General features: G+C 44.0%; 1 protein-coding gene across 1 annotated transcript; it reads left to right on the top strand.

Annotated features, from left to right (window-relative positions):
- Positions 1 to 13010: 13010 nt before the first annotated feature.
- Positions 13011 to 15176, top strand: LOC134184760 (THAP domain-containing protein 1-like). The gene is made up of 2 exons (XM_062652503.1): positions 13011 to 13238; positions 14862 to 15176. The coding sequence occupies exons 1-2, from the start codon at positions 13011 to 13013 to the stop codon at positions 15174 to 15176; spliced, it is 543 nt and encodes a 180-aa protein (XP_062508487.1).
- The last annotated feature ends 1111 nt before the right edge of the window (positions 15177 to 16287 follow it).

The following is a 16287-nucleotide window of genomic DNA, read 5'->3' on the forward strand; positions in this document are numbered from 1 at the left end:
TGGGTGTCTTTGTCAATGCTTTCGGCCAGTAGTTCTCTTCACAGTGCTGAACTAAAATTGCTTGTAACTAGTAGCTGATGTACCAGCATGAGCATATGTCCTTGTCTGATTGCATAGGGAAGAGTGATCTTCATGTTACCAGTCGACACGGTTCACCTCAGGTCCTCTGTTCATTTCTTGTGTACTATTCTCTATGCTAGTAAATTGAAGCTGTGTTTACACCGTCACTTCCACAGGTATGCACCTTCTGAAAACCAAAATAGGATTGTCACGAACAATTATGAATTTAGACGCTATTTTTCTTCCAAGCACGCTACTTGTGAAGTCTATCAGGGTGACTGTTGTTCATGTGGCTGCAAAGTTTGCAAATAGTTTGTAGTTGTCAAAGTACAGTAATGAGAGTCAATTATGGGACATAGATATCGCTCATGGTTGTGTAGTGTTCTCTAGATTTCTCCCCCCCCCCCCTCGAAAGCAATTGATTTCGCATTACCTGTTGCACAAGGGTAATTTCTGTGTATTTCCAACAAGACCTTGCCATCGCAAACATTAATTACGTTGTTCTGGTAAAAACTAATTCATGAACATATTGCGCATCTGATTTGTGGTGCGGCCATTGTCTCTGGTGGCCATGTATGACAAATTGGTGATTGGACCGCACTAAGGGCAGGGCACATTTCTGAGCGCGACAGACGTAGCCTGATAGCTAGCCAGCCTCAAAGGAAACTATTTAGAAGTTGAAGGACAAACATGTAAATAGACGAACTAACTTGACTTTGATAGTGTTTCAATTCAGTCTGTCAAATGGCTTTACCTCTCTGTGTACAAAATGCCCCACAAACCCTTGTTCAGGGCCTTCTGGTTGGTCCTTTGAACTTTTGAGAGAAATATTTCAAAACAATCTTACCAATGACAGTCTCTTTGCAGTTTGCTCTATCGCTGAAGGATGCAATCCTGAAGACGTCATTTGATCACGACTTGATCAGGACTCATCACCATTCCCAAAAGCAACTGAGACGTCTGCCCTATTGCTGTTGGTGAATGTTTAAGACGTTTGACAGCGAAAGCTATCTACTTTCGACTGCAAAGCATCGATCTCGTCATATTGTGATTCTGTCCAGCATGGACTATCACTCTTTCAGGCTTGGAGCTCATTGTTCATCGTATCAAGCATGCTTGATGCCACTCTACCTTGGGTCCTACGCAAGTGAAATGTTTCCAACGCTTTCAACAGTGTTGATAGGCAACGCCGTGTCTCAGAGGTAAACTACAAGTTCCACAAGCTCTTCAAGTCAAACAGATGTGTAGAACCCCAAGCAGTAAAAAGCAAAGAACCTGTTATTCTTTTATCAAAACAGGGTGTACGCCAAGGTGACCATTCGGCTCGGCTCCTTTGTTAATCAATTCACTCTACGCTTGTCAACTTGCAAGCAGTTTCTGGAAGTAGTAATTCTCGCATAACCCTAGATGATGTCATCATTTTGGAATGCAAGCAGGTCTTTACGACTCTAAAAGAGTTATTCTTATCTCTCAATCTGAAGATTAATCAGTCAAAATGCGAGTTGTTGTCATATGAGACTACTAACGAGTCATCCCCTATTCCTACATCTGTATCAGGGTGTATTGTGTTGAGTTGTGCTGTTGGCACTGAGACCTTCGTCTGCAAATCGTGCATATCATCAGCAGATTCTGGAGCAGAGTTTGTTCCAATTGTCAGTTCAATGCTGCTCTTACGTCATTGCCATTTTACACGTCTCAACCACTTGGCAAAAACAATTGTATATCTCTATATCAGCAGGCCGCCTTAAGGCATGATGACCGTACACACCAAACATTTCCGGGCACATACTATCTGTCTCCAGCTTCCTGGCAACAGGTATTGCTACCTGTGAAAGATGATGGCTTTGGCATTGCATCTCTCAAGAAAGTTTTACCTGCTGCCTTCATAGCTGGTTGGGCGCATACAGTTCAAGTTCTACCAGATATGTTTCCAGGATCAAGCTGTCTTACGTCCCATCTGTTGGACACATCATCTACAGGCCGATTTGCTCACAACCTAGATGAAACTGCCGTTTTAGTTTATCTTCGGCTCATTCATGGAATTTTCAGCATCTAATGCAATAGCTGAAAGAGATATTGTAGTTTATGGAGGTAGTATGGTCTACGTAGAATTTTTTGCATACTGAGTGTACTTTTGGTGGGTCCTCCATCTTGTTGTGTGTGGAATAACAAATAACAAATGTACAGTTTGGGCTTGTACATGTCCGGCTTTTGATTTGGTTTGTAAGCAGTTTTTCAGGCAGTATGTGTTTCGATGGTCGCAAGTGTCAACTGTGACCTGGATTTATGTCTTCTGTGTCAGTGTATTCGGTTGTTTTTCGGTTGTGGGTGAGTTTCAGTGTTCCAATTCACACGTGGCGAGCACGTGCTTGAGCAAGAATTCACCATGGTGTGGTTGTGGTCATGGAGCAACGTTGGCTCACGAGTACGCTACTCACATAAAGTCCCTTTTAATAGGCTCATAGCTGAATAATTACTTACAAAAGGGTTCTTCTTATGCATACCCGAGCACTGAGGGTCTCGTGTTTATCTACCATGTAATATGAAGCTCATATATTACCTTGGTTCTAGTTTTAGCAGAAGGCCTGTTTTTAAATTCTAACTTCCTCAGCTTATATTTCGTCCACTGGTAAACGTAAAGTGCATTCTTTCATGAAAATATATCCATGAGGTGGCATTGTAGGTCTGAAAAATGCTATCAAATGTTGTTCAACAAAAACAACAAATTAATAGACAAAGATACAAATAATGACTTTAACAAAGAATTGAAGCTAGCTGCTTTGATCTGCGCAGTCACTCTTCTTAATTTCAAGATGCTTGAGCCCTTTTGCGACAATAGATTCATCAAAGTACTCTGTCATCTTGTTGATACAGCAGATTTCGTCTACTACATGTAATCGTTGTTAACACTAAGACTTTAATACATATATCACCTGCTGGCTTTCCTGCCAACACATCTCATGTACACGCCTGGAAAGCAAGCGAATTGGTCTGTAGCGTTCATAAGGCTTAAAGGTGATCATCACGCTTTGGAACTCGTGGCAGTGTTGATGCATATCTGAAATAATAGTTAGACAGTACAAATGGGAATTGCAATATATTTTGAAAAAGAGTATTGTTGAACCATCGAACAGTTCAAACGAAAGTGTTTTCATCGAACAGTTCAAACGAAAGTGTTTTCGTACAGCTACAATCCAACAACAACAACAATTACCGGTAACAACGGAAAAAAGAAAACTGCTCAAAGTAATACCGTTAATACAAGCAAATATCACACGCAAATTAACAACAACCATTGCCTATACAGTAGCTGTTTGAAGATATAATTAGCAACCAACAAGCACTGGGTAGTAAATACTCTCTGACATTGCTAAATTGATAGAAAGTAACATGAATGTAGAATGTAGATGTGAATTAATTCTAGCTATGTATTCCAAGCTTTGCTTGTTGAAAACAAGCAGGTCAAGCAGGTCAAAAAAGAACAGAAGGGAACTGTTCAGGTTTTATGATTCAAGCAGAACAGGAAATGTCTATCATCCAAATTTCATGGATGATTGAACAGGATATTTCGATGTTACAATCCGTAACTCTTTACAACCTTCTTATATATTGAAAGCAGCGATCAGTCTGGCCCAGCAGCAGATCGAAGCAGCAGAATGTGAAAAGATGCCAGGCATGAAGCCAATTAATGTTACCGCAGCAGATGGTCATTCTATCCACTAGTTTTTGAATCTCTGGGCTTCATATCGTCTTTCACTCTAGAGACTTTGAGAGGAATATGTTGAAAGAAATCATCAACCAGTGGGATACCGTTCCCTCCAGCTTTCAAGAACATATTAGAACAGTTGTCTGCAAATTAAATTATGGTGCTACCATGCCAAGATGTTACATGCACGTACGCAATTAGAAATTTAGATGGATGTTCGCAGTTGGGACTTGCCTACGTGACTTGGGAGAGATGTTGGGAGGGAAGTTGGAGTATTGGGGTATTGTAAAATATACATCTGATCCATTTGCTATGGAGGAACTGAAAAATCGCCATCCTGCACAGTCTCCCTGTTTGGTCAAATGACATTCCTCCGCCATTAATTATTGAAATCACAGACGGTTCTATTTGCATTAGAATCCTTCCCAAGAAGATCCAGTCTTGGGTACTCCCAACTTCGAACTCAACAGTTAGATGTCATCAAAAGGCACCTGTATACCTGATGCTCAGTTATGCTTGGAAAACCTCACTCATTTGATGAATGCTTTGCATGCTAAGTGGAAAATTCGATCGGAATATTGCTCTCTGGTTGTCAGGTGCTCCACTGACCGCCCTCCACAAGCCCAATAGCTGTGGGTGATGTCATTTGACGGTTGGCTAGTCGTTTCAGTTGGTTTCAGTCTAATCTCGTCTTTCAGGCACTTTTCCTTCCATATACGCTTACATATGTTAATCATGACAGAGAAGAATTAATTGTGTTAAAGTAGACTTCCAGAATGCTATTAAGACTGCGATTAAATCGCTCCACCATGCCATCGCACTGGGGGTGATAAGACGTCGTGTTCAGTTTGTTGATCTCTAGTGACTTGCAAATGTCCAGCATGAGGTGAGAAAGAAGGTTGGTTCCTCGATCAGACAGTAAGGTCTCTGGGACACCACAGAATGGTACGACCTCCTCGCACAGGAGCTTCGTTAATCGTTGTGTTTTATGGTCCGGCACCGCATAGACCATAGGCCATTTCTTAAACATGTCTTGAAAGACGACTGCTTGTTTGTTGCCTGCTTCAGTGCAAGGTAAGTCCATTACATCTACTCCTACTATCTGAAAGGGTCTTTTAATAGGAATAGGGTGTAAAGGAGGTGTACATGCCCTTTCACCACCATCTCTTTGCCAAAGCGTACGTTACATACCTTGGATGCAAAGAAATGACCAACGTAGCGCCTTCGATGATGCTCTTCCAAGAGTTGATCACGTAAGTGTAAGCTAGTGCTACTCTTTTTCGTTGGTTATCCTTGTGTTCTAAGTAGTACAAATTCCGTCAATCTATACCAAGAGCGACTCTTGCTCCGCTTGCGTTACAACACTCCGTCTTTAAGCATTAACTGGTGCCACACCCTTCCAAACTGTTTCAGTTTTGGATTGCTTCTCCATTGACCAACAAACTGAGGTCTACCTCGAGGCAGCTGTTGAAGCACCACAGACAGAACTGGATCATCTGCTTGCAGCTTCATCACCTCTTGCGTCCGCTGAGGCTGGAAGCCTATTGCTCCAATTCCCTGTTCTTGATGGGGACGTCTTGGCAGACTGTCAGCATTGATGTGTTGTTTACCAGCTCGATACTTGATGTTAAAGTCGTATTCGCTCAGCTGCAAGATCCATCGAGCTAGTCTGCCAGTTGGCTCTTTGACCGTCTTCAACCAAAAGAGTGGAGAGTGGGCAGTGATCAGTTATGACTTCAAACTTGTAACAGTACAAGTATGGCTTATAGACTCGTACTGCCCATACGATCGCCAAGGCTTCTTTCTTCACTGTGGCATAATTTTTCTCTGCCTTGTGCAGTGCCCGACTAGCATATGCCACGCGCTCTCCTGCCCATCCACCATTTGAAAAAAGACAGCACCGAGACTACTTGCACTAGCATCTGTAGCCAGCAGGAATGGCTACCCAAAGTTGGGATACACCAGGACCGGTGCTGATATCAGCTACTGCTTGATAGTCTCAAACGCAGACTGGCATGCTGGTGTCCACTTGAACTCCAATCCTTTCTGCTGCATCGCAAACAGTGGTACTGCAGTCTGAGAAAATTGTTGGATGAATCGTCGGTAGTATCCTGCCAACACAAGGAAACATCTCAGCTCTTGCAAACTTTCAGGGCGAGAAAATCCTTTGATTGCACTGACCTTATCAGGATCTGGCTGTAGGCCCTCAGAAGACACCACGTGGCCTAGGTATTTGACAGACTCCTGTGCGAACATGCACTTAGTTGGTTGCAACCTTAATCTTGCTGCTTGTAACTTGTTGAATAGTTTTCAGTCGGCTCAAATGGTCTTCGAATGTTGCAAAGAAGACTACAATGTCATCCAGGTATATAAGACACTGCTCCCATGTCAACCCTGCTAACACTGCCTCCATCAACCGCTGAAATGTACTCGGTGCATTCGTGAGTCCAAACGGCATCGCATTGAACTCATACAAGCCATGAGATGTAGTGAAGGCTGTCTTTGGTCTATCAGCTGGTTCAACTTCCACTTGCCAATATCCAGATGCAAGGTCTAACGTGGAGCAATACCGTGCTCCACACAATGAATCAAGTGTCTCATCGATCCTTGGCAGGGGGTAACTATCTTTCGTTGTCAGGGCATTCAACTTCCGATAGTCTACGCAGAATAGGGATTGTCCAGACTTCTTCTGGAATAAGACTACCGGAGACGACCAGGGATTAGTGGATGAACTTATAATCTTGTTCGCCAGCATGCCTTGTATCTGAACATCCACAACTTTCTTGAGACTCTGTGGCAGTCGTCTTGGGTGCTGCCTGACTGGCGCATTTCCTCCAGTAGAAATATGATGCTGCACTAAGTCAGTCCATTCAATGCCGCTTAGTGTTGTTGCAAACAGCTTGGTCTTCTGAATCAGTAATGCATGCAGTTCAAGTTTCTGTGCTGCTGTCAATGACTGACTGATCTGGAATTGTTGCAATAACTTCCGCTCCTTGCCCATGTCCACCTTTGTCTGTGGGGAATTCCCTGAATTAATTGCCTCATTTGCAATGGTTCCGACCACACATCCTGTGTCCAAAGCCTCCAGTTCCCCAATACCACACCTTTCTGGAGACGTACCACACCACCAGGCGCCATCAGTTGTACTTGTACCACATCCTGGTCTGTGGTCAGAAGAGAACGTGCTATCATCACATCTGATGCAGTCATCAGTGCATTATTGGGCTCCAACAGTTTTGTTATGCATTTCCCCACTATCTGTATTTCCATTTACCACATGCGCGTTCACAATGGTTCTATTCATTGTGGGGATTTCCACGTTATCAGTCAAAATCAAGAACACTGACCACCTGCTTCTCCTGAGGTAAGCAGTTCCACTGTTGAATTTCCTGGCAATTCTAACCGCTTCCTCTTTATGTCTAAGGTAACGTGGTGTTTGAGCAGAAAGTCTACTCCCAGAATTGGACCAGTAACACTGTCGGCCACAAGAAACCAATGTGTTGTTGTCCATACTTCTATGGTGACTGGTACCTCAACTTTGCTACAAATGCTAATGGCATTTCCATCCACACCTTTCAACGTCAAAGCACTGTCAATGTGGTTAATTGCTACGTCCTTGTTTGGCCAAACGATTTGGGAACTAGAGACGCAGATGCCCCGGTATCCACCATACATTGCGTCATCTGTCTACACACTGACGCTTGCACCAATAACGAATACGACTCCGCACGATTGCTGGTACCCAAAACCCCAACTGGTTTGTTTGCTGCGGTACCTTGTCTCGCCAACACCGGACAATCTCGTTTCCAGTGACCATGCTCACCACAATGAAAACATGTGCCACGCTGCTTGAAGGCCGACCTGGGCCTGGCTGAAGATTCATCTTTGGGAGAATTCCTCTTCGTCTGCCTCTCTATCTGTTCTAATCGCGCAGTTAATGCTTCCATAGTACGAACCACACTTGAGTTACCTGATTAGTCGTTGACGTGCTAGCGGCAGCGACGGTACCACGACTCTTCGCACGGTGTCGGTCCTCCTTGCGTTGTTGCAGAAGCATTAGTTCCCTTGCCTTGCTCACCGTCTCATTGAGACCAGCTGGAGAAAGCAGATAGAGTTAATCTCCAATAGACTCTGGCAGTCCAGCAACAAAGCGATCGATCAACTGCTGCTGACGCAACTCCCGTGCCAGACCTGGCTGTGCTCTATCCAACAGTCACTCCAAATCGCGAAGAAACACGTCCAGATCTTCTTCCGGCTGCAGTATGCGACTGGTCAATTGACGAGTAGCTATGCGGCGCCGTTCCTCCGTTCTGGGCTCGAATGCTGCAGTCAGTGCGGCAACCAGATGGGCGTATGTGTCCTTCTGGTCATCCTCAAGGCGCTCGTATACAGCAAATGCCCTACCGCGCAGCAACGTCGGGAGACGAAGGAGTTTGTCATCAGCTGCCCAACGGTTGGCCTCCGCACACAAATTAAGCCGTTGGAGTCAGGTTTCTACATCGCCATCACCAAACGGCTCTGGTAGACACAGTTGACGATACCCTGCTGCAGGGAGGATAGGTTGCTGCTGTTCCTGCTCCTGGTTTTGAGCCACGACGCACTTCTGACACCAGAATGTAACAAGACCGAGCGGGTAGGTTACTACAGTTTATTGAGAAAGAAGCAACTACTAACCAATGCAACACCGCAACCGCTACTCATAGCAGAGTGTCGACTGTATACTGTCCAATACGGAAGTAGGCGTATCTACGGCATAATTAACTTATCTACTGCATGTGCACGCTAAGCAACACGCTACACTACTAAAGGCTTGTATTGATTGTTAGAGATTAGAAGAGCTGTAGCGAGCCTGGTAGAGCTACTGCCTAATGCGTCTGTGCGTATAGAGTTTATTGTAAGGAAATATAATACCAGTGCTGAACTCCATGTACAAACGTAACAGGCTCCTCGTATTGCCATTGTGGCTCAGACTCACGAGAAAATTTTTCAGTATATTGTTGCTCAGAGTCACGCAAAGAGATTGGATTTAGACTAAGTCGGTTGCGTCGTATGAGATGTGTAGGTTTTTTACCAAGTGCGATCGTTTGCTTGAGCTCGAGATTACTGATCCGAATTGCTTCTGGCTAGGAACCCATAATCCAGTAAATGGAGACTACTGAGGTAATTCCCTAGCCTTGTGGTGTAGGTCCAACGATTGTTTCATTTTCTCTTTCATCTTTCGTTCCCAATCTGTCAGTGATGTTAGGTCTGGTAGTTTGGGTATTAGCTCTTTCTCAACCATAGCAACGTTTGTTCGAATCATTCTGGCCATCAGCAATTCTGCTGGGCTATACGTTTGAAAGTTGAGTGGATCGGTACGACAGTAAAGCCATGTAAGGGTCTTCGCACTTCCTGATAAAAGCTTTAACTGTTGCAACTGCTCTCTCGGCTTCCCCGTTTGCCTGGGGGAAGCGAGGACTGGATGTTGTATGCCTGAATTCGCTCGCACATGATGCGAAGGCCTCAAACGAAAATTGAGGGCCATTGTCGGAGAAGACTTCTTTTGGCGGTCCTTGCCGGGCAAACATTGCTTTCAAATGATTGATAATTGCACGGGATGTCGTACTCGTGAGCAGCGCTAGCGCTGTCTCCATATATCTGAAATAATAGTCGATTACCAGGAGATAGTCATTTCCTTTCCATTCAAACAAGTCGGTAGGGCCTTTTTGCCAAGGGTAGATTGGGAAGGGCGTGTATAAGCGGCTCCACGGGAGTTTCTGATCTATGCAGCAAGTTGGACAAGAGGAGACCAGTTCCTTGATATGTTCTCCTATCCCAGGCCACCATACTGCTTGGCGAGGTCGATCACGGCATTTTGTGCCTCCCTGGTGACTTGAATGCAGTGCGGATAGTACATCTTGTCGCACAGACAAAGGAGTAACAATTCTCGACCCTCTCAGAAGTAACCCGTCTTCCACATATACCTCGTCGCGTAGATTTCAGTACGGTCTCATGTCTCTCCTCAAAGTGCTCGGCCACTCGGTAGATGTGAACGTCTTGACACAATAGAGGGTGGGATCCTGGTCTTGTAACTGTTTGATTCGCTTCAGTCTTTCCTCAGAAGCTGGTAGTGAACGCATAAAGCTGTCTGTATAATTCTCGACTTCACATTCTAGGATGCGTTCGGCGTCATCGTACTCAGGCAGTGGTTGACGAGAGAGTGTATCTGCTGCAATCAAAACTTGGCCTGGAACGTGCATAATATGATACTGAAATCGAAATAGATCACTACGGAAACGTTGAATCCTTGTAGGGAGCTCATCGAGCCCTTTTGTACTCAGAAGTGGAACTAGTGGTTTGTAATTTGTTTCCACGAAGAAAGTCTTGCCAATGAGAAAAGAAGCAAAGTTATCAGCGGCCCAGGTGATCGCCAGTGCTTCCTTTCTCTCTGACCATATCTCCTTTTAGTGGCTGATAGGGACCGCGAAGCATACGCTAGTATCTTTTCCTCTCCATTAGGTTGTCCTGACGTAGAACAGCCCCTAACCCAAATGAAGAGGCGTATGCAGTCACTACAGTCTCGCGACCCACATCATACAATGCAAGAACTGGGCTTTTTGCTAGCTCTTTCTTCACTCGGTCGAATGATTTTTGTTGCTGTGGTCCCCAAACCCATTGATTTTCTCTTCGCAGTAAAGCGTGTAGTGGCTCTGTTATCTCAGCCAATAGGGGAATATATTTTGATTGTTGGTTCACTAGCCCGAGAAGCCTTCTGACACCCGCAACATCAGTCGGAGATGACATGTGTAATATAGTTTTGACTTTTTGCGGCGAAGGGCGAACTCCTCCTTCTCCCAAATCTGTCCCAGAAACTCTACTGAGGGAACAGAAAAGATACCCTTTTCTTGTTTAACGTTACTCGAGCTGCCCGAAGACGTTGGAATACCCAGTGTAGTCGCCTGTCGTGTTCTTCCTGAGAGGCACCGCGTACAAGAATGTCGTCCATCATGCAAGTGACTACATCCAGACCATCCGATATTTCCAACATCTTGCTCTGGAAGTACTCCAGAGCAGAAGTTATTCCGAAAAATGGCATTTGAAAAAATATCGCCCAAACGATGTGATGAAAGAAGTCAGAAGAGCTGAGTCTGGCGTCAAAGGGACTTGCCAGAAACAGCTATTAGCGTCCAGTTTACTAAAGACCTTTACGTTCTGAAGCTGTGCCAGAGCATCTTCAACAGATGGGAAGATCAGTCTCTCACTTCTAACGGTTCAATTTGGTCAGGTCAACACATACGCGCACCTGTCCGTCTGGTATGACTTGGATAGATTCCATTCAAGCCAGTTTTCCTTGACTTTTTGTAGTTGTGGAAGGGAAACTCTACGTGCCGTGCATACAGAATATGGTCTGGCATCTTCTTTCAACCGTTATTGTATACGTGTCATGGAAATTGCCTTGGCCCTTGAATAAATCAGGGTATTGTTGGAAAAACTGGGATTCCTCAGCAACCATAGTATCTGGGATATCAAGCCAAGCTTTTCGATCGCCGGACTCCCCAGAAAAGGTTGAGTCAGGTTTGACTACGTAGACAGTCTCCTTGGCTACCAACTCGTCGTTTCTAAGTTGACACTCAAATTGGCCTGCAACTTCCAGAGGTTCTCAATTTGGACCCTTCAGCGTCATCTTTGGTTTGGAGAGCAAACTTCTGCCAAGAGTACAAAACAGCTTCTCTGGAAACACAGTGACGTCTGCCCGTATCCATTTTAAATTGATGGGTTTTTCGTCCATACTGAGAGTGACCATCCATGGGCTGCTGCTCGTTGCTGAAAGAGATGCAAGGAAAAGGTTTTCTTGTACATCATCGTGTACATCATTGTTGTCATAAATGATATCCATTGAATTGGATCTGCAGTCAGACCCAACGTGTCCTGTTCTCTTGCAATAAAACACCTCGCTTCTCTAGCAGGGTATTGTGCTCTGTTGTGGTTCGGGTACGCCCACACCATCCACAAACTTCCTTTGACTTGTTCTGATTGTCTGGCCTCTTCTCATATGGTTTCTGGTAACTTGCTGCGTTGATTTCTTGGATAGCGGTTTTCTCATTTTCAGAGCTCCGATTTCTTGAGGGGCGTCTTGAAAAATGGCTCCATATTGACTTTTGTTGAGATTTCACTATCTCACTTTGACGAACAGTTGTGATGTAACTTTTCCGATAGACGCTCATCACGCAAGCCTACTACTATTCTGTCACCAGTATGTTCCTCCTGAAGAGCGCCAAAATGGCAATGTTCTGCCAACTGTACAACAAGGTTATAAAACTCTTGACTGGGTCACATTCCTTCTGGTTGTGGCGCTGGTTGAATTTAGCCCGCGCGTATATCACATTCCTCTTCTTGATGAAGTGTTTCTCGAACTGCTCCAGCACAACATTGTACTTTTTCTTGTCGTCTTCTGAGAGTGTGAACGAGGACAAGATGTCTTCTCCTCTGTCCCCCATCGAGTAGACCAAAGTGGAGACCTGAATACGTTCATCTTTCTTTGTCAAGTCCGGTAGCTTCTCGATATCTCTGGAATCGCTTCTTCCACCTCACCCATTCCTCTGGGTGAGAGAAGTCAATAGCGGGTGGCGAAGGAAACGTTGAGGTTGCCAGTTGACAATCCTGTCACCATGTAGTAATGTAGCAAATCCAATTAGAAGACAACACAACACAACACGTGCTTATTACACACCTAAGTCCCGGATATCAAGTACCCGTATACCGCAGCACTACTTACTGACAGATATGACAACAGTCGTCGATCCTGGTGATATTTTATCCTAATTTTTTTCTGGCTCACCCGGCTTGTTCGATGTTACTGTAGCCAACACCCTGCAGCCTTCATTCATTATTAAAGCTGCCAGCAACGCAGGATGGAGGCAGATCGAGCTGCTGCGGAAGCTTGCAAAAGACTTTGTTCACGCTGATGGCTAGATCGAGTTAGAGCAGCTGGTGGTATCTTTTAATTAACAACCACACGAGTTGCACTGTTTGTTTCTAATTAGAGGAGAACTCCCACGATTTTGTATGTAAGGTTCAGATGAAAGGTATCAGTGTGAGTGATCCATCTATCAATGATTTATAGCGCTCACCCTTCTCTGATTGCCAGTAGAAGCCTGTAAAGTAGGGGGCGTAACTGTGTAGTGCGCCGCCATTTTAAATGATGACGTCATGAGCTCTTTGCTTCACGTGCAGTAGAGGGGGAGTTACCTCAGTACACGTGCAAATGGTACACTGTGTAGCCTTCGGTTGCTGTAACAAAGACATCGACATCAAGCGAGGGGTGAGTTTCTTTACTCTACCGCTCAAGAAGCCAGATCCCTTGAAGCAATGGCTTGTCAAGTTGCGTTTGAAAGACCCACCCGTATCCAAGCACAGCCGTGTTTGTTCTGAGCACTTTACTCCAGAATGTTTCGAACGTGACCTAAAAGCTGACCTAATCGGAACAAAGACCGTGAGACGTCTCAAGCCAGACGCGTTGCCTACAATCTTTTCTTTCACGGAGCAAAAACCGGCCACAACGTACTGTACCACCGGCAGGAAGAGAGCACGAAGAACTGTCAGGCCACGCCTCGCCTTACTAAGCATGTAGTGTACCAACACGTAACGTATTGTAGCATTGCGTCCACAAGATGTAGACAGAAAGTATATATCAGGGTTCGAAAAATGTGTTTGAGTCTGGTCGCCAGTTTGGCTATGTAGAGGAACGGTTGGTCGCCAAACTTTCACTAGTTTCTAGGGCAGAGATTCCAGAAGTAAACAAGTCATTAATATCACTGTTGAGACCCTTTCTCAGATTATCATGTTTGACATTTCGTCAAGACTTAATTAATTAGGAATTTGCAGTAACGTTGGATGAACATTGTAGATGGCAAGTATATGCATCAATCTACAGTAATATGCTTGGGATTCTTTCTATGTAATACTATGAGTATTCATATTTTATTCTAACTTTCAACTGATTGTATAGCTACAACCAAACAAAAATGTGGTTTGTCATCACATCAACATCCTGGCAATCCATCCAATAAGACATGAGCATTCTTGGGTTGAGTAGCTAGGAGAGTTTCTTTTCTTATAACTCAGTGCCACTATTGTTGTTGAGAACAGTACATCCAGCTACAGCTTGTAACCCCACCTGTCTTATGGCTAGTTGTGCTAATCTCTGGAACACAAATGATAAACTTTTGTTATTGTAGTGCTTCAATAGCACGTGGCATCATTCAACATCTAGATTTCAGAACTGGACATGCAGAAAATTTTGTCTGAACGAACTTTCCTAGTAGCCCTAGGAGACGTACGAGCTCCTGGACGTACCTGGTAGTTCTTCTGATAGAAAGACAGTCAAGCAGCTTGCTGTGGAAAAAGCTGTTTGTTTTGCCACTTCCGATGCCCGCCGTTTGCAGATCTACGTAATAGTTTTCATTTGTCTCAATTCAAGAGAATAGCAACAACTTGCAATAGATCAATTGCTACTGTAGGTAATACATTGTTACACGATATGTACGAAGGTGCTAAGTAAGACGGCCTATTTCGCAGTGTGCCAATAAATGGTAGACTTAGAAAGCGGCAACATATTGTAATGCAAGACATATCTGCTGAGCAGGTGGTTCGCATCCAAGAGTCGCTGCCACAAAGACTAAATAAAAACTACCAAATATTTCTAGTTGCCAAATTGGCGACCACACCTCGGGTTTAGTCGCCGACCACCTAGAAGTGGTCGCCATTTGGCGACTTGGCGACTGGATTTTTCGAACTCTGATATATACACACACACACACACACACACACACACACACACACACACACACACACACACACACACACACACACACATGTACCTACACAAAGAATCTAGATCTGAAGACAACACTCTGTTATTGTAAAAGCCAGGGCCACAACATTACACACTACAGTAGTAACATTAAATTTTAATTGAACATGCAAACATTCCTGTATACTGTTACACACTGTGCTTACATGCAAACCAAGTACTATTCTATTTTTGTGGAGCATAATCCACTCCAACACTTTAAATTTAGTAAATAGACTAAAGCAGTAAATGACCATGTGCTAGGCGGTTGAAGAGATTCTCTTGGGTGCATCTAGCAAAAAGTCCAAGGAAGATAATGAAGAAGCACCTCAAGAAAATATTGTTTGTGCTGATGTTCGTAAGTCTACTCGGGAGGTAGGAACACAGTATGACCTGGATGACATACTGGGAAACTTTGATGACCGTTCTTACCACATACACACGTCATCACCAGTCAGGGCAGTAACAGCAGATATCATGGAAGTCAAATTTGATGTCAGCCGAAGTCAGCTTGCAATCACGGATGATAGCCAAGAAGTTCTTCCAGCTAGTCAAAAAGTGAAGCATCAGAAGAAGTAGAGACTGCCCTAGACAGGGACTTTGATCCATCGTTCAGTGTTCATATTAGTGATTCTAATCAAAGCCTGTCTGATGTCATTGATTCTGAGTATGACGACTCAACTCTTTCAACTGAAAGGACCAATTCTACTGATGTTTCAAAAATTATTGTTTTTAATGACTGCCTTCAAGAACTGTTTCAGTTTTGTCCAGTCTGTGGCTCACCTGTCGTTAGCCACACTCAATTCTGCACAGGTACACTTTTAACAGTGAACATCATCTGTTCCCAAGGACATGAAAGGCAATGGAGATCACAACCATCCATTGCAGGAATGCCTGCTGGCAACCTGATGGTTTCTGCAGCAATTTTGTTTTCTGGAGAAACTTACAGTAAAATTTCTCACTTTGCAGAAATTCTAAAACTACAGTTTTTGTCAGAATCAGCATACTACAGGATACAGGATGAGTATGTTTTCCCAGTTACAAATGATATCTGGAAGAAACATCAAAAAGAAATTTTGAAGTCTGTAAGTGGACCACTTTCGATTATTGGGGATGGAAGATGCGATTTTCAGGTTATTCAGCTAAATATGGAACATACACCATTATAGACCAAAACACAGTCAAGATACTTGAATTTCAGTTGGTTCAGGTGGGTGAAGTTGCCACCTCTGTTGCTATGGAAAAGACAAGACTTGAAAGGTCACTTCAATATTTGTTCACTGAAGGTCTTTCCATACATCAATTAGCTACAGACAGGCATCCACAAATCACTAGCTTTATGCAGAAACACTATCCATCAGTTGAACATCAGTACGACATATGGCATGTCTCTAAATGGGTTTCTAAGAAGCTCGCCAAACAGGGAAAGCAAAAAGCTTGTCAGAGCCTTCTTCCATGGATACCATCAATTTGCAATCATTTGTGGTGGTGTGCTTCATCTTGCCATGGTAACAGAGAAATCCTGAAAGAGAAATGGATGTCTATTCTTCATCACATTTCTGATGTACACACTTGGGCTAGTGCAAACCACTTTCTAGAATGTGCCCACCAGCAACTTTCTGAGGAAAAGAGACAAGGCAAGGAGTGGTTAAAAAGGTTCTCCTCCTCATGAAACATTGAAGTCAGTTGC

Source organism: Corticium candelabrum, chromosome 9 (genome assembly GCF_963422355.1).
Source record: "Corticium candelabrum chromosome 9, ooCorCand1.1, whole genome shotgun sequence".
Taxonomy (NCBI): Eukaryota; Metazoa; Porifera; class Homoscleromorpha; order Homosclerophorida; family Plakinidae; genus Corticium; species Corticium candelabrum.

Excerpts from the sequence above, each read along its gene's own strand:
- LOC134184760 (XM_062652503.1), top strand. The coding sequence starts at position 13,011 with ATGGTACACTGTGTAGCCTTCGGTTGCTGTAACAAAGACATCGACATC. Across the intron at positions 13,239-14,861 it reads ACCTAATCGGAACAAAGACC|GCGGTTGAAGAGATTCTCTT; the intron begins GTGAGACGTCTC and ends ACCATGTGCTAG.